Raw genomic sequence first — 19,394 nt, 5'->3', positions numbered from 1 at the left:
AATTAAAAAACGTAGATATTTCTGTAGATACTGTGTCTAGGCAGGATGAGAAGATCCTTGATTCTGACTCAGTAACCAATAGGCATTTTAGTTCTTACTAGTAATACTGAGTATTGTTATTAGAGCTGCCTTTCAAATTATGGAGTTTTTTAAGTATAGATGGGTCAGAGCGTTTAAAAGCAGGTAGAGAGAAGCGTCACATATATTTTTGTGCAAAATAAATACTCCCACCCTTAAGTGCATTGAAGTGGAGAATCTGCCATTGCCTCCCTCATTGCTGGTCAGGGATTTGTAACCCTCCCAGGGCTCATAAACGTGAAATTCCCTCAGCCCAAAGCTGCTGGAAGAGCTCTGAGCTGCCCTGGATCTCTGCATCTCTGCAACACCTTGGTCCTCCGTGGACAGCCTGCTGTTGGAACCTGTTGGCATGATTCAGCCCGATAACACATCAGGTCTAAGGTCTAGCCCAGGAGCATCTTGGAAATCCCCATGTTACTGAATCCCACTGAAATTAGTGGCATTTCTCACATAGTGAGTGCTACGGGCACAATGATAGCAGTTCCTTGGATGGGAGCCTGGTCGTAGCTTGGTGCGTCCTTGCTGGGTTTGTGCAGGGATGAAGGCAGAGCACACGGCAGAGTGTGGGGTAAGGACTATGCGCATTAGCAGTTTTATGGCCTGCACGGTAAGTGGCTGAATAGCTTTTGTACAGCTGTAAAGCATGTTTAACCCAATGTTATAAACTGTGTCTCAAATGTATTTTCATAGCTTCATAAACTCTAGTTCATTTATGTAGGTACTTTTTATTGTAATCCTTTATCTTAAACATGAAACTGTTTCCTGATACTATTTCTAGTTTTCTCTTTTATGAAAAAGGAGGGAAAGAAAAGGAAAGCTGCCTTTTTGTTACATGCATCAAGAGAGTCCTTAAGTACAGTAACAGTGCTCTGAACTTGCATTTTTGTACTTCTAACCTCAGAATGCAGGCCTAGCAACTAAAAAGCCAAAATAACATTAATTATGACTGTTCTTCGCTGTGGTTTTCGGAGTATAATTTTGGAACAGATGTCTGGGGGGAGAAGTGGGGGGGAGGAAGGATGGGTTGTTTCTTAGCCCCAACTGGTTTTAATTCTTTCTTGAACATTTTGAGAATAGCTTTAAACGTTTGCCAGAGTTCTGTTAACATCCTGTGACTAAAGGTGGAAAACGTCCTACTTTGTTTTTCTTCAAACATATACCTGCTCTTGCTGCTCATGCCAAAGCCAGAGAAAGAACGGATTCCAGCTGGCATGGCTTTTATTACCGTTACATTAATTTGCAGGTTAAGGCTCAAGTTGGGAGGGGTCTGCTGGATTGATTTATTTATTTGCTCTTTTTATTTTCATTATTTTAAAAAAGTGCCATGTAAAACACGACCGTTTAATTACAGGAAGGTTATGCTCTTTTGGGGGGAGCCTTTAACAGCTTATTCTTGTTTACATGAAGTTGTAGAAATCGCATTTTAAAATGCGTTTAAAGTAGAGACTGTGTTCTTGGGTTTATCGTGTTTTTCCTGTGCTGTGTGTAAACAGAAGTTTGTACATTATTGAAAGCCCTTTTTTGTGGAAAACAGGATTGGGGAAAAAAGTTTATATAAGAATGCAAAATAACTTCCCGAGACTATTGGCGCAGTGTGACCATAAAACCTCAACAGCACATTGTGCAGTGACATTATAACAATTTGCTTTAGCACCTCTGCAGCGCTCTCAGAAAGTCCTGTTCTACAGAACACATGCCGTGGTATCAGTTGACTGTTTTTTTCCAGGATCAGTTCTTTACATGCATGTTTTTGTGATTAGTTGCTGTTTCACAAGGAATTGGAAGTGGAGATTTTTTCCTTCTTATTTAGCTCGTTACATGCATGTTTTATTTGTATAAATTTATACTCTCTGTAGAGTGGGATTTTTTGTGGTTTAGTTTTAGAGTATTCTTTGATATACCCATATCAAGATACAGATAGATCAAGATAGAAAATGGCACACCATTGGTGCTAAGGCCAGAGTCCAGTTGTTCCACCAGCCTCTATATTAGCTCTGGAGGACTAATTCTTTCTTAACCTCAGTGTTACTAGTTCTGTTTCTCTTGTAACCCAAAATGGTGAGCAGATCCTGTGTGCAAATAGTTCCAAATTTTACTGACAGTGAATATGTCATACTAATAGTACTTTAAATAAAAACATTTATGTTTATTTTGTACCTTTATCATTTTAGCTTTATCTCCAGGATTTTAGGGGGATTTCCCATATAGGCTAGTTCATCCAAAATCATCCCATACCAAAATACGGTATATTTGGTTCTGTGTTTTACCTATAGGATCTGCAGTGTTTGCATGCTTTCCAAAGTGGACTTAAACCTTGCAATTGAATACATTTTCAGTCACTTAAATTTCAGCATGAGCTTACACTAAGCATTTAAATGAAAACTAAGGGTGATTTGAAATGTTGGCTGGAGGTATGTAGTGTTACATTTTGAACACCAAGTATAAAACTTTGTGCCCATCCACGGGTTGGGTGCAAGGTTACTTGTGGGTTCATCCTGTTGAGGTACCACCCTTCTAAATAACTTCAGAAAGTATCTTTTCAGACTGTCTCCGGGACTGTGGAAGTTACAGTTGCCATTTCTGTGACTGTGAGATTGTGTGGAGGATGTCCAGAAACATCTACCTATATCCTTGCTTGCTTTTAAATGTTTCCCTTCCTCAGTATATCACGCCCTATTGGCTGAAAGCCACTCTTTAAATGATGCAAAAACCCAAGAAAAAGTATTTTCTTGTCTAACTTCTCTAATGTTAAAAAAACCTATCATTCTTTGAATCCATATTTACCTTACTGCATGAGGTGCATTTTTTTTTTTAATTCTCTTGGTGCTTATTTGCTCACTGAGCCTTGCTTCAGCCAGTTACAATAGAAAAACAGTGTTTCTGAGCAGTAATAGTTCCTAAACAGCTTGTTATTTAGCACTTGATACTTGATCTGGGCTAGGAGAGGACTGGAAGGGAGGGTGGTTTCTCGAGAAGACATTTTTCTGGCCAAATCCTGCTCTGACTAGTGTCATGGGGAAGAGTAGGATGCAGGCAGCAGCGACGGCTGAAGTGCAAGATGAAGGACATGCTCCTGGCATGAGCGTGTGTGTGAGCAGCCCTGCAGCGACCGCCACAGACCACACAGCCTGCGGGACCCGCTGCTCCTCTCAGTGCAAGGCCAAGTCGGTAATGAGTTGTAATTGCTATTTTGATGGCTCTTTTGTGATCATGCAGAGGGATGGAGGTCTCTGCCAGCCTTGGCAAGTGCCCATTTGACAAACCATAACCATCTCAAGCAGCTCCCTCAAGTGACAGCAGAGCTGCCAAGCATGCAGTTGGCTTTGAGAACAGTTTTGCCTCTCCTCTCCCAGGAATGAGGCTCAGAGATATTTACTGGGGTAAGAGAAAACTTTATACTGTGTGTGCTTAAGACTGTTGGCTGAAGAACCGTGGTGCACCTAGTGCTCACTTTAATGAAGGAGCTTAATCTAAACTCTGGAATTGCACTTGCAATCTAAAACACCAGCATCTGTAGCACTACACAGTACTCTGTTTAAGCTACCCTCAGTTTTCTTTAGTTTTGTAGCATATGTGTTTACATCATCTCTCTGGACATGAAAGATAAAAGTGTTTTTGCAAATACAAGAAGTTATTCTGAATGGACCTTCCACAATGGCTGAAATCCACTTTCTCTCCTCTTGAGCTCTCTTTTCCCCCAATACCCAAAACAAGCAAGCAAGCAAAGGAAAAACCCTGGCTTAGTCTGTTTGGTTGATCAAGCATGTGAAGTTTCTTGCCTGAGTTTGCAGAACCAATGCATTGTGCCGCCTGCACCAGCTCACAGCTCTGACTCCTGCTACAGCTCCTAAAGACTTGCATAGCAGCCATGATGCGTGGTATTTAACTGTTTTGTATTTTATTGCCTCTAGCATTTATTTCCTGTGCTTTACGTAAAGGAAGAACATTTCATTTTGAATGACTTGATATGTCTTTAGATCAGCAATGAGTATCAGCTGTGTGAGCATTCCCCCTGATAGGGAGCGTGGAGGAGGCTGTGCGCAGAGAAGCTGTTGCAGTACATGGGAATGCAGACTTCTTAACAAAAGTGCTCTCACGAAACTGCTTCTATGAAATACAAACTGCAAGTCCCACATGGGACAAAGTGTGAAGTTGAATTTATGAGAGAGATCATTGGAATTGCCATGAACTTTCAGTGACATTAGCAACGTTGGTTCCCACTGCAGTAAGCTATTTACTTATGGTTATTCATTGTATACTTAATGCATGCTTTCTGGTCACAAAAATAATTGGCAAAGACGTTTTGGGTTTGTTTTTCTTCATGGGAGGAGAAAGGAAGAACTTGTAATGTTCTTGATCAGAGGTAAAGATAGATCAGATTCATTGCAATGGCACACACAGATTGTGCTGGTTTTAATCAGCTTGGTCTTTTTTATATTTCAGGACATAACTACAAGTGATATGCACCTGCTAGTTGAGGGAAAAAATCCCTTTGTGTAAATCTCATGGTGGAATGAATTCACTCACGCAAAAGAGAGAATTTATCTTGGCTTCAGTGGTGTGAATAGCAAATAATCCCCAGAAACATAAAAGATAAGGCTCCAGATTTTCAGCAGTGTAGCTGGGATGTTGTCAATGCCAGACTGTCAGATGATTAACTCTTTGTGAGATGTTTCTGATTTATTTACTGACTTCATCTACTGGAAAAAATAAAAATAGTAGATGAGCATTCAAGAGAAGAGATCTTTGCTGTAGGTTTAAGTGATATTCTTGCTGATTTTGATAGGAAAACTGATTCAAAGAAGTGATAGAGCAAGTCTTTATAGTGCAACGTTGCTTTTCATTACACTACAAAGACTTCTTAGTCTTACTACATGGGCAGTAATCATAATCCCTTTTCATACATGTATTTACTTTTGGCAGATACACTGCTGTGATGCAGACAGCTTTCTCACTTGTGATGGGTTGTGTTTAAATGCTGCATAAAAATTAAGAGAGAAATGACTTGCTGGAAAACTCTGTGACCATGTATGTTTCATAACTAGTAATTGCCTGTAATACCAGGCTCTGGTGTGGCATGCTCTGTGAGATTTGCCTACTGGTGTCCACCTCAAGTCCCTGCTCCATCAGTGGAGTCCACCTCCTTTTTGAGAAGCAGTAGTGTTATTTCAGCATGTAAAATTCCAGGAGAACAAAATCAAAAAACTAGCATTCTTTCCTTGCTTCTGTTTTGATTTGTTTCATGTTTTATGCTGCTGGGGGCAGCACAGATGAAGTGAGCTTTTTGGCAAGGCCGCTGGAGTGAAGAGAGGGGAAATGGTTTTGTGGGCCAGGACTGAGAGAATATTGTATGCAAGGGTGGGAGCAATGTTAGGAAGATGTTACTGAGTCATTTGGACAATAAAGCAGTGGGTTTAGGTTAGGCTGAGGTAGAACTATGTAGGATCTCTGAATGAAAGCCAGATGATGAAATTGGATATGGTACAAAGCAATGAGCCTCAGAAAGACCATTGCCAGAGGAGAGAGGTAGAAAAGGCAGTTTTCTTGCTATTGTAGAACTAGTATTCAGTTACAGTAATAATATTGTGTATTTGTACACTGTCTTGCTGAAAGCATGTGCTTCTCTGTCAGCCTTTCCTCTCCAAGTATTTAGACATAGAGAAATGTATGTTGTAGAGTTCTGGGGGAGGTTTTTGCTGTTTGGACTTCTGATGCCTAATTCTGATCTTTTTTCTTGAGTACTGATGGGGGGGAATGATCAGTCAGCCTTCCAAGCATTACGTGAAATGGTAAAGCCATTGGCATGCGTGCTACAGGGACTGGCTCCACTCTGTCCCCCAGAAGGGCAGCGTGCCCCAGCAGAGCATCCTGTTTTCCATGTGCATGGCAACGTCCAGGCACAGAGGAGTGAGCCAGCTCCCTTGGAGCTCTGTTCAGAGTTATTACAAATACTTCTCCAAGTCACGCAGTTGTTACACCCTGGAACAGGCTGTAGATCAGATGCAAAGGTGCTTAATTTTTATTTTTCCTTCTAAAAGTAAATATTTGCAGTTATTATTGTGAAACACCAACCAAGGTTAAATGAAGCAGAACAAGCAAGCCGCATCTTGATCAAAATGCACTGCTGTGCACTTCCCCTTCGGTGCACTGCTGGTGCCCTGGCAAGCTGCCTGAAGGGAGCCCACAGCAGCCGGTGCCTCAGGTTGCAGTTTGTACACCTAATGTGTACTGAGGGCCAGGGGCTCCTGCTCGGCGTGGGAACCGCGCCACAGAGCCACCATCCTCAGCCTCAAAGTCCTTAATTAAAATACCTCATCCAGGGGCTGTTTATTATGGCAGCGCCAACCTGCGTGCTGTGCTTTTTGCTTCCCCCGCCTCTGATGTGTTGCATGCAATCAGTGAGGCACCACATGGGTTGCTGCTCTTAGACACTGACAACTGAGGAAATTAAATTCTGAAGCGGAATCAATTAAAAGCCTGACTAAATCAGTGTTGTTTTTCTATGACAACTAAAACAACATAGTTATTGAAAGGGTAGATATTAATTGGTAATTTTTTTTAAGACATTGAGGTTTTATACATGTTGTTTATACCAGCACCCTCTTAAATACATTCGGGGTTTTTCTTTTTAATTCTTTTTTTAAGAGAGTACAAGCAATTGAGTTCAGTAGAACAGATAAACTGCTGTCAGATAAGAACAATGATAGACTGCAGTTACAGCTTTGTATGAAGTGATATGCCTTTCAGGTACTTGGCACCATTAGTATTACCATTTTGTGTAAGAAACACGTCTTTATATGCTTATTCATGCTTGAAAAAGCTCATCATATGTGAAATCTGTAGTGACAAGTCTGGATTCAGAAACTTAAGACAATGAAGCATTTGCTCCTACTGTTCTAACAACTCTTTTGACTACACTAGACAAAATCTTGCATTTTTATGCAGGTAAGCTAATTAAAATAAAACCATAAGGCTTGTCTGACCTCACAGATGCTTACACATGTGGTTTGGTCTCTGCTGTCTCTCTCCTTCAGTGAGTCTACCTGCAAGTAAAGTACAGGAAAAGGTTGTTATAGAATCGGGTCTTACTATACAAAGTTTTTAGAAAAATTCAAAGGATGTACAGGAAAATGTATGGGAATGTATCATTGCAATGTTTGTTTCTTCCCCGCACTGTACTGTATATCTTTTCTCTTATGTACTGTTTTGCATATTACATTTTCTAGAGCTCTGATTGTTGTTTTATAAAAGCATGCTCCTTGTTATCACTAAAAGTAGTGATATCTTTAGTAGATGTCATACAGTCTCACATGATGTTTTCTTTAGGTGGACAAAATCCTATAAGGGAGGAAATAACCCCCCCTGAAGGGGACTTACAAGGGGGTGATTATAATGGCAGAAATTGTTGGTATCGGTGTTTAGCACTGATGTATATTTTCTCATCCTATGAGTGCATATACGTATTTACAACAGGGTTTTCTGTTGCATTTGCTTAAAAAACTCCACTGAGCTGAAAAGTTTGAAAGGAACAGCTTGAGGATTTTTTTTCCATCAAGATGCAGTCAAGGGCAGGAAATCGTAGATGCAGAGTTGTGGCTTTGCCTCCATTTTTTTATTAGTTAATTAAACTGTAACAAGTCTTAACTTCATTTTAGGTTAACTGTTTTCCTAGAGTTCAGGAATCTTTTAAGAGGTCAATAATGCTTTCTTTGGCTTTCACTCATTGGGTGCGGGATGAGGAGGCACAGTCGACAAGGCGGAGTTCTGCAGATGTGCTGCAGAGCATGTGTGCGTGCGCACATGTCGACAGTTGTTGATGGTGGGAAACCATCCATCTTTCCTCATCTGTGCACCATCCTGTATGGATGGAAACCACAGGAAAGGAACGTGGATGGCCTGACATCTGTAAGCGAACTTACAGTATCTGATTAAAGCTCAGGAGCCCTGAGTACTTGCAGCTACCAGTTGACATGCGTTTCTGCTCAATGATGGAGAGGTGCAGAGTCTGAGTGAAAGTACTGGGGGGGGGGGTGGGGGGGGGGTGGAGGGGAAAGGGACTCCAAAGGGAAAAAATTGAGATCATAGGTGCGTATTTAGCTTCACCAGAAGGAAAAAAAAAACCAACAAAACCAAAGACCCCACTGCACATTGCAACATGGGTTCTCTGTGAGGTCGGGACGCTTCTTTTTTAAAGTGCCTCAAGGCATCTGGCTGCATTTTCTTCTCGGCACATAAAGCTGCCTCGAGGCATGCATTTAAAGGGCATATGAGGGAAGCAAATAGAGCCATGCAAGTGTCACATAACTGTCTTTAACAACGGGAGCTGTTCCAGCGCTCAGAGCCAAATCGGCTTTCAGCAGAAAGGATAAAATTTAGCAGAGCTGGGAAAGGGAAGGGGAGGGGAAACACAGCACCACCTCCTGCTGACACCACAGAAGTTTATTTCAGCTTTCCCTCTCCCTCCCTCTGTGCATATATTTTCTTTTTAATCAGTTGGGGCTCTTCCCTCCCTGGCTTCTTTTTTAGATTATTATTTATTTAAAACGGTATTTTTATAGTTGGAATTCTGCTTTCCTAATTTCTCTCGTTTCACATTTAACTTCTTCGGAGGATTTCATTGATAGTTATTGCAATTAAAAATAATAAATAAACTCAGCACCAGCTGCTCAAATGGCTGTCGCAGTATATCTGGAACATAATGCGGTCTGTTCAGGGCAGCCACACAATGCAATTTATCCCCACACCTGAGGGAATGAATTTCACAACCATAATTGCTACAATACAATATAATTCTTATTAATGTTGTGCTATAATTCCTATTAATTCCAAAGGGCTAGTAAATGCATTAGGACTTGTCAACATATTATTTTACACTGTTTATGATCTGTAGAATTACGCTCTTCAGTGTTGCATTGCATAAAGAAAAGCCTTAAAATTAGCTTTAATTGCAGGGGGGTGAAACCACATATTCTGTTCAGGCACTGGGAAAGACAGAAGGATCCTGGTGTTCAAGGAGGAATGAAACTGCATTTTAAAATCAGTTCTTTGAATTTTCTGTGCCATGCAGTTAACAGTTTATGAAGATATATTAATAATGCCTGTCCTGGTTATTAGAAAAAGAACCACTGGTGTCTTTATGAAGGAATAAATAGCTATAAGAAAGATAGGTTTATAAAATTAAAAATAACTGTCTTCTTCCAGCAAAGACAAAAGTGGGGAAATTACAAGTCATTGTAACTGATGTAATAAATGCAGAATGTGTTATCTTGCTGTGCTCTTATTTATTTTTGTTTTATCTCACTTCCCTGCTTTTCTAGGTAGTGAATATGATGAAGAGGAAGTAGACTATGAAGAATCAGACAGTGATGAGTCCTGGACTACAGAAAGTGCTATCAGCTCTGAAGCTATCCTTAGTTCAATGTGCATGAATGGAGGGGATGAGAAACCTTTTGCCTGTCCTGTTCCTGGATGTAAAAAAAGATACAAGGTAAGCAGTAGTGTGGACCTACCTTATTTCCTGCTGGTGTAGTGAGGAGAGGGGGAAAAAGCCTCTAAAACCAGTTTGTACCTTTCTTGTTTGATAGACTTTTCACATTTTATGTATGTGGTATTTTAGCAGAGTACTTACTTTATTTACTGGTTTCCTCTCAAACACAGCCAAGATAACCAGTTTCACAAAGATGCGTGGCCTTCTGTGTCCCTGTATATAATGTCAAGAGACATTATATATAGTGACTGTCTTTTAACATTTTAACTAGCTTTCTGTTAATTAGACAAATTAACTACAGAATGCAGGAGGAACTACCAGTGAAATAATCTCTGGGGTGCCTTTCACAAACACTAAATAGAGAGCTTCTGCCCATCAGTGCCAGAATTAATTCCTTCTGCTTAACTGATAGAGATGCTGCCTCTCCTTTACTGAGGCTGTGCCCAGGATACTTTTCCTGGTCAAGGTGATGTGCAGAAGATGGTGGTTTATGTTTTGGAAGTCAGAGGTCACCTTGGAAAGAGAGAGCCTCAGGGAAATTCCCTCATTGTTGTGTCCTGGGTCTGAGCCCTGTGTCTACACAGCTGTCAGTGTGTAGCTTCACGTGCAGGGCTTGCATCCATCCCTCTGCGTGACATGCTGGGAAATGGTTCTCCTCCCCCTTTTTTCAATTACTTTCTGACATGAGAAATTTTTGTCTGTTTCTGGGAGTGAAACATTTTTAACTTTGAATCTTGAGCTGGCCAGAACAGAACATGTTGAGCTGTTGTGCGGACAGTAGTATTGCTTCACATGAACCAGTGCAGAGACAGATGAAACTATTGAACAACTTGGACTTCAGTATGGTATTCTATAGCTATTGACATTTGGGAACAGAAATAATGTGTTGGCACAGTTCTCCTAAATCACTTTCTGAAGTTTTAGCAGGAGCTACTGGAAAGCTCAACCACTGACCTATACCCTAGAAAAATCAGTGGGGGTTGGGTTGGGTTTATATTAGTTTTACTTTATGGCTTCTCCTTTAAATAACTGGCAAGTAGGGACTTAAAAGAGAACAGAAATATGAAAGAGAAATATAGGAAGACCAATAACATTTGAGATAAAACAGTTGTGACAAGAATGAATAAACCATGCATGAAACTGTTTAGAGGATAAAAACGTGTTTCACTGATGCTGCAGCTGTTCTGGACTGTGGCAGCTCCTGTACAGCAAATCAAGACTCAGATTCCTACACAGATCAGTTAATACTGACAATACCTTCTTAAAATACGAGCAACAAAGCAGTGTGCTTCCTTACTCCTTAGTAACATGCAAGTCTTTTTTTGCAGGGATTAGCCTATACTCTGTCATAGTTATTCTTCTCTTTAGTTACAGGAAAAACTGAACGCCATCTCCAGGGGCAGGGCAGAGGAAAAGATATTTTCAGATAATTTGCAAGTATTACTTTGCAGATGTACACGCGTTAATTCAAGATTAATACTCTTCTTGTGTGTGGTAGAAGCTGTGCCAGATGAAGGGTATAGCATAAAAGCTAAATCCCTAGCTCAGGAAGCAAACAAGCCATGGTGATTGTTAGAAGTCACAGTGCCCACAGGGCATCTATGCATTGCAGAAAACATTCACTTAATAGCAAAGGCTAGAAGGAGAACCCTGTAATTTGCTATATCCTGTCTGTTCTCTGTTTGACTGCCAGCCCTCTGTCTTTTTATTGCTCAAATAAGCAAGCTGTTTCTGCCTGCTTCTGCTATCTCACTACCTTCATCTCAAATGCATGAGGACTGTCTAAGGGATATCTTGTACACCATTAATGTTAGCACAGTTGGACAGGGCACAAATTAATGACCTATAGAGAGGCTGACAGACAGCAGCAGCAAATAAAAAAGTGCGTCTTCTTAAGAGACTCACCTCTGTTTAGTCCTGATAGGAAAGCACATTTCCTTAAACTCTGCCTCACCTCATTTCTGTTTTCCTTGGGCTCTGTTTCCTCCCTTTTTTCTTTTCAGCCTGATTTTTTCTTTTTACATTTTTATCTTTGTTTCCTTCCTTTTAGCTTTGTGTCAGCTGTGTTTCTCGTTTCCTCTTCATCCTCCTTCTGCTTAACCCCCTCCTCTGATGAATTATTTGCAAAGTCCGGGCAGGGAGTCCTGTGATCAAAGCATTGGGATTTTGTGGTGGGTACTGGATAATCACAGTCAGGGCTGTAAAACAATTATAGTGCTCCAAACAGGAACACGGACATGTACATACAGTAATTGCCAGGCTCACTTTACAGCTGAGAAACGATGCATTCCTTCAGGGAGTGAGGAGGAAAGGAGGATATACACAGTTTTCTTTTGTCTGGCCTTAGGTGACGTAGGTTTGAGAAGCAGAAGTGTTATTTTTAGGTATGTTGTTTGTATTACAGTATTGCTTAAAGGACCCAGTAGAAATGGGGCTCCTTTTTGCAAACAATGTACAAGGATAAAAGATGGCCTCTGCACTGAAAAGTCATTATGGAAAGGTAAATAAGACCAGAATGAGAACAACAAATACACCCAAGGAATGGGCTGGGGCAGACAATGGAAACAGGAACATGTTTATACACAAGCCCAGATGAGTATCAGAAGACCCTGCTGGCCTCCTGCCCAGCTCCTATCTCTTGATGCTTTCCCATAGGCAGTGCAGTAGAAGTGAGTCATAAAACATCTAGCTCTTCAGGAACTTTATTTTTTGAGGAAATAAATTTGCTGACTTCTAATTCATATTGTTAGTCTGTGTAGCGTGACTTAGGTTTCCTTGAGGAGCTGAAGGTTCTGGAGGAAAAAAAACCCAACTTTTTTTAGTGATATGTAAATGTGTTTGTAGGATAGTCAGAAACAGTGAAATGAATCAGGAGCATACCGACTTCTGGAAGCTTAAAACACAAACCTCTGAACTAATTTCTGAAGCTTGCTTTCTTCTTCTCTAATTATAGTTACTGACCTAGAGAACAAATTACAAGTATTTTATAGTTGCCATTTATGGGGTTTTTTTCTTCATATGGTTTGTATTTGATGCCTTAAATTTGATTTTTAAAAAATCATCTGCATGAATCAATGGAACCCAGAGATCTTGGCCTTCTTTTCATGGAGTTCACACTCACCAGATTTTGGATTTACATCTGCATTTAGATGCCCTATCCAGAGTGTGTGGGGTAATGAGCAGTTATCCTGCTTTGCAAAATGCCACCTATAAGAGCTAAAGCATGCATTTATCAACATGACAGTTAGTTTTCCTTTTATTCAATACCACCTATGTGTGCCAGTTATTTGGTCTCTAGCTCTGGAGAAGAACCATTCAAAGTGTGTATGTGATATAGGTAAACTTATTCCAAACAGCAAATTAAGTTTGATACAAAATGAATAGATAACAAAAACCACAAATTTGTCACAATTTTTCTAGTTTGTGCAAATAAATAAAAGAGCAATAGATTTCTGTGCATCCAAGGTGTAGCTTATATGCATGACAGCTTTTTGGCCATGGCAAGAGGAGAAATGGCACCTTCCAAGAATGCAGAGGCATTGAGGCATTGGGCTTGTCCTTCTGGCAGGCAGCAGGATAAGGGTTCTAGGCTTGTTAGGTGAGGCAAAGCTCAGGAGGCTGATCTAAGAGCAGTGAGATGCGGCAGAGCTAAGGGAGGCAGAACACTGATGTGAGAGGGAAAATAAAGGAATTTGATTGAAAGAAGGGAGCAAGCCAGAGCTTGCAAGTTGGGCAAAGAGGAACCAGACCCACAAAGAAAGTTTCAGGAGGAAGAGCTAGGAGATACAAAAATATGTATGAGTGTCCAAGTCTGAAACAGGAAAACCTCCCAAACCATCCTTGGTGTCTTTTCCTTCTTGAAGGGGGTGGCAAGCTCTCTGCAGTGTAGTGGCTTCATGGCTACTGCAGTGCAAGTGGCCCTGCCCAGCAACTGCTCTTGTGTCCATGAAACCAGGTAGTGCCAATCTAAACTTCTCTATCTGGTCCTGATCTGGTCCCAGGTTAATGATTGTTTCCTCCTGTTTAAGATTTTAGAGTGCCCTTACACACTACCATCTTCTTCCTCAATCATTTGTGAGAGTAAGTAATGAGCAACCTAAGTAACCAGAGCAATAAAAGTGATGTATGAGTTTGGCAGTGAGTTTTGCCGTACCTCAGCAAACTCAGCCCAGACATACAACAAAGTGTTTACATTACAGCAGTGGAAAAAGTGCTGAGGAGTTGACTGTAATTCTAACAACAGTTTTCTTTTAGCCGGGGGTGCAGATCCAGTTTCATGCTATGCTAGCTCCTCAAACCTTCCATGGTCCAATTCATTCCATGTAGGTTTCTGGTTTAGCATTTCCTTAAATTTTTCTGCCTGAAAGTACTTTTCCACCTTCACCAAAGCACATGGTGTGCTTGAGGCTGAGCAGGTCATTAAAAAAGCTGGATCAGGAGAAAGAGTGCCATTGGCATGGAACAGTGAGGATATCTGTGACTGCAGGTTTAGAACATCTGATTTAAATTGATACTTGTTTGAAAGTATCTTAAATTGATTTCTGACAAAAACTAAAGTCTAGACAGGTTTCTATAGTTTCCAATACATATTATATAGGGTTTGGGGATAGTTTTGCTTTTCAAATTCTACTGCACTAGCAAAAGTTTAGCAGGTCACTTCAGGATTTTCTCACCTTTGAAGGCACAGGTCCTCCTTAAGAGTACTTAGATGTTGACAGATGTCTTACGACAGCCCTCATGCCACCCACTGGCATTCCAGCCCCCTCACCCTGCGGGTGCTGAAGGTTGTAACTATGTGCAAAACCATCTCAAAGCTGCCTCAGGATCTCAAGTTACTTGCAGAGAACTCACTTGACTGCTCTCGAGGATGATTTGTAGCTTTGATGTGCTCTTGTCTGTCTTGGTGGTACAGCATTTGACCTTTTCTGAGTGCTCTTCACCCAGCAGTAACCTGCACTAAAGGCTCGTATTTGTGTGTCTGCTTTGTATTGGAGACTGAAGATTCTCATCTCCCGTATCTCAGATGACAGCTGTGCAAGAGTATTTTTAACGGTGTAAAGGACAATTTGGGGGCTGGATCTGCAACTTTAACAAAGCAAGTGCACAGAATCGTGCCTGGATTCTCTAGAGAAGAGAACCGTGGGCAGAGCAGTCACTTGCAGTCTTGCACTATGCCCTTTTTCTAGGGTGGATGTTGCATGCTACGTTTTCCTTCTTAAAGGATTTCAATAAATGAACCTCTCCAGACACCCAGCCTGCCCTAAAATGCCATTTCAGCATTACAGACTACACTGGGCATGGTGAGTTGTGGCAAGAACAGTGCCACGCTCAACTTCATGAGTGAAAGCAAGGAACTGGTTTTGCTTAAAGATTAAAACACATTGCTGCTGGGGCGCGGTTAACATGCAGTAACTAAGGACCAGCATTTTACATGGTAAGATGAGAACAGCGCAGCTCTCTGGGAGACGGGTGGTTTCTCTTGCCATTACAGTCCTCCCTACTTGCCCAGTGGGAGCTGCAAGTGCCTTACACTGCTTTTGCTCACTCTTGTGAGCTGTGGTTAGAGCAGGGCTGTGGAGAGGGGCACACAGGGGGAATTCCTCTAAGGAGTGGGACAGAATAGTTGAGGTTCTGACTTGGAATTAACTAGAACTATCTTTTTTGTCACAAATGGTCTTGCCATCTTTGGATTCTTCCTGGGAGAAGCTGTAAGGAGAGGCATTTTGTCTTATTTATCTAAAAATCCAAGCTTTTAGTGGAAGCAGTAAGAGAGACTGCAGGAAGGTGACTCCTACATCAACAGCTATTGAGAGCACAACAGCTTCCCCAATTTTGGCCAGAAATAGGTGTAAAGGAGGACAGGGCTGTGATTTTGGTTTATGTGTTAGCAAGATACTTGGTTAATGTAGCAGAGGTTTGCCTGTTTGCTGACCTTGCCAGTGTACCAGTGTGTTGTGGTGCCATCTCTTGCTCTTTGTCCTGAAACCAGTGGAGATCAGTTCTCAAGTTGTAGCTGTAGAATATCCCCAAACAATAGCTGTTTTGCAGATGGCTTTTCTGGATTGCTTTGAGTGCCCTGTGTAACTCCTAGGGCTGAGTGTTCCCTGCAGTTAATTCTTTGGAGACAATGTGCAAACTATCAGAATTTGGTGGTGCCTAAAGACATATCTCAAAACAATGACACAGAACGGAACAAACACACCATGGGGGGAGCTGCAGCTTTTTGAAGAAGTGTGACTTGAGTCTTCATGCCAATTCTTTGTTTGCTTGTAAATGAACCTCTGAATAACATTTGTCAGTGCTATAGGGAAAAAATGTCAGGAAGGCAAACGAACATCCATGTACGAGGCCATTAAACGGTGTTTTTTTGGAAAATACATTATGAGATGATGATGAGAGGGCTGAAGCACCTCTGCTACAGAGACAGGCTGAGAGTTGTTGGGCTTGTCCAGCCTCGAGAAGAAAAGGTTTTGGGGAGACCTTAGAGGTTCCCGTATTTAAAGGTGGCCTATAAGAAATCTGGAGAGGGGATTTTTACAAGGGCATGTAGGGACAGTACATGGGGGAATGGCTTTAAACTGACAGAGGGGAGATTTAGGATAGATATAAGGAAGAAATTCTTCACTGTAAAGGTGGCACAAGTTGTCCAGAGAAGCTGTGGCTGTCCCATCCCTGGCAGTCTTCAAGGCCAGGTTGGACAGGGCCTTGAGCAACTTGATCCAGTGGAAGGTGTACCTGCCTGTGGTAGGGGGCTGGAATTAGATGGTCTTGAAGGTCCCTTCCAACCCAAAGCATTCTATGATGATTCAATGAAATAGAAGTCAGAATTAGGCAGGCAGGTAAGTTCGGTACATTAGAACCGCATAGTTTGTTTTCCTTCTTGTTCCATCTCATCTCTATCTTAAATGCACAACACGTGCACAACACCCTGCAGGAGTTCCAAGCCATTTGTGTGATGCTGCCTGTGCCATTAACAAGTTTTTGCTTTTTAAGTGGAAGCTCAGCTGTTTCCCTGCCCACATGACCACTAACGTTTTCCTTTCTCACTCACAGAATGTGAATGGCATAAAGTACCATGCCAAGAATGGCCACAGAACGCAAATCCGCGTCCGTAAACCGTTCAAATGTCGCTGCGGAAAGAGTTACAAGACAGCTCAGGGCCTGCGGCACCACACAATCAATTTCCATCCCCCCGTGTCTGCTGAGATTATCAGGAAGATGCAGCAATAACATGCTGGTCACAAACGTGCCAAGAAATCCTCACCAGCAGTTGCTGATTTTGAGAACAGCCACCTTTTTCAGGGGAAGCATTCAGCAACCCTTTCAAAAACAAAATTAAATGCATGCTTTAAAATTTTCTGTAATTTTGGAATGATGTATCTTTGTAGAGTTAATGATTTTGTACATTTGCACATGTAATCATCATACCCATGTTCATTACTTTGAGATAAGGTGCTATCGAAGCTAGAGGTTCTCCAGAACACTTTACTCCAAAACAAAACCCAGAGAGAGGAAGGGGGGTGGGTTGCCTATTGAGTTGTCCTGAGGCGGGAATCGGTGCAAGAGGAGACGAGGGGAGCTTGGCATCGGCACCCGTTGGAGATGATTGTACCGTGACAGAGACTTCCAATGCGTGCAAAACCAAACTGACACCACCCACATCAGACTAGCGCTAACATGCCTTACGTAATGGAGCTAGCGTGGAGTAGCAAGTCTTTTAGGTAACGGGAATATAAATAAGAAAGAATGTTTAACATAATATGCTAAAAATATTTTCATACTTAAATAACATACATACGAAGGTGTGCTTGCTGTATTTTATATTATCTTGCAAATCTCTTTTCTTTTCTCCCTCTTGAAGTGCGGACACCCTTTGCCATTCCAACTAGTAAACAGTCACCTTAGCATTAGAAATTGCTCCTTTTCTTTTGTACAAGATTCATCTTACGTTCACGCCCATCCAACTTTTGAGGACCAATATCCCAGTCCAGTGAAATACCCCTGAACTATCTATTAGAAAGACACTTGGAAATACTTAAGTGCAAATTTATGTGTGTGTGAGAAACAATTATCTTCATCCCAGATGAAGTTTTAAAGCACTTTGTAGTTCTCTATTGCCAACAGATTTAATGTTTTATGTGTTGCCAATTCTTGCAACTACTGTACGAGCATGTGCCTGTGGTTGCAAATAAAAATTACAAAGCCTACGCCTGGTTTAAGGAGGTCCATTACTAGTGCAAGGGAGTTCCTAAAGCCGCTCCCTCATGCTCATTGTATTTCAGAGTTTCTTTGTGTGGTTTTTTTTGCTTCTCATCATAGGTCGCTGCATTCCCATTGGAAGTGTCTGTTTAGCTTTACTGTTATTTTGCTGAACTATGACATATGAGCCTTACTGAAAGATTAAGTGCTTCTTGCAGCAGGTGGTCAGAGACTGACTTAAAGCAAAAGTGAGCACTTCGTGTCTGGACCACACCTGAGCACATGCTGCTCACCAGCCTGCGCCAAGCATTCTGCTCTCACACACATGGTTCCCGCCATGGAGCTGCCCCAGAGCTGAGGTGGGCATCCCCCACCATGGAACAGGACCAGCCCACAGGGATTGCCTTTGCTCAGTTCCTGTTAAGTGCAAACGCAAGCTCAAATGAAGGAGGAATGAGCTTTCCCTCCATTTTCCCCCAAAGTTAAATGAAAACTCTGTCAGTATGACAATTACCTGTTCTCCTGCAGAGTAAAAGTCTCATTAAAACACTCTGGCATCAGCCTAATGCCCAAGCATGTGGAACACTCTAATAGAAACAGCACATCACTTTGTCAGGCCCTGGAGAGGTGACTGTGGTTGCATCGTGCAGGGCTGTGAGACACATTCAAGGGGTGACCCAGACACGTGAGGCCCTGGGCAGCTGCTTCTACCTTCTGTAGCTCTGGCCAACAGCTCAGCCTCAGCTCTGCTCCTGGCGCAAGACACCACAGGCTGGGTAAGTTCCTCCAACAGCTGAACACTCGTAAAATGTCCTTGTTGCATGTAAATTCCTTTTGACTATAAAACGAAATTCCAGTTTCTATTTACCTACTCATTGTGACAGTATTATTAAACAGGTAAAGATGGGACTATTTTGTTATACTGTGTATAGTGAATGTATTGTACCATGTCTGTGAAAAGTGTGCTTTAAATTATATTTTCATATGTTTTGTTGGGGACAAAGTACTTTAAGTTTGAAAGTGACAGAGGTTTGTTTTAGAACTGAAGGCAACTTAAAGAATTCCTGTCAGGAAAGCTGCTTATAAATGTAAATCAAATCACATTTAAAATAAACTGCCTCTGACCTAAGAAGCCTGCTCTGCACTCATTATTAACATTATTAAGAGTTAAGTTCTTGGGCTGCGTATAGTCTTTTATCTGTGCATTTTGCTTTGGTAGCATTAAACACCACCAGGGCCCTGGTTACCTGAGAGTGTGTAGGGATGCCACAGGCCACCTTCTAAGGGTAGAATACAGGCTGCTTTTCTGCTGGAGGTTCATCAGCAATGAAGCAGCTATCACAGTGAAAGGAGGATCATTAACATTGTAGTTCGGGGAGGCTGGGCCAGAGGCTTTTGGCTTCTGCCATGTACCTGGGTAAGTTAGTGCAAGCAGACACATCAGGGCAGCTGTTTCATGGGGAAGCTTCTGAAGTAGCTCCCTGTACACACACACACGCATCTCTAACAGAAAGCCCAGCTTTGGCACAGCCCACTGAGGGACCCCAACCTGAGATTGCCTAAAGTCTCCAATACGATGATTAGCAGTAGTTTGGGTTTAGAGCCTGTTCTAACTGCTAACAATATACTG

General features: G+C 41.7%; 1 protein-coding gene across 1 annotated transcript in view; it reads left to right on the top strand.

The window, feature by feature from the left end:
• The window catches only part of JAZF1 (JAZF zinc finger 1), a 188,790-nt gene extending 171,235 nt beyond the window's left edge, over window positions 1–17,555 (top strand). The window contains exons 4-5 of the mRNA XM_061351014.1: window positions 9,396–9,565; window positions 16,619–17,555. Of these exons, the coding sequence (XP_061206998.1) occupies window positions 9,396–9,565; window positions 16,619–16,795 (347 nt within the window). The 3' untranslated portion in view covers window positions 16,796–17,555. The remainder of the gene's footprint in view (window positions 1–9,395; window positions 9,566–16,618) is intronic.
• The last annotated feature ends 1,839 nt before the right edge of the window (window positions 17,556–19,394 follow it).

Source organism: Neopsephotus bourkii, unplaced genomic scaffold, assembly GCF_033783945.1.
Source record: "Neopsephotus bourkii isolate Nb327-2 ecotype Australia unplaced genomic scaffold, CSIRO-AGI_Nbou_v1 NB_549, whole genome shotgun sequence".
Lineage (NCBI taxonomy): Eukaryota > Metazoa > Chordata > Aves > Psittaciformes > Psittacidae > Neopsephotus > Neopsephotus bourkii.
This window is presented reverse-complemented; position numbering and strand designations above follow the sequence as displayed.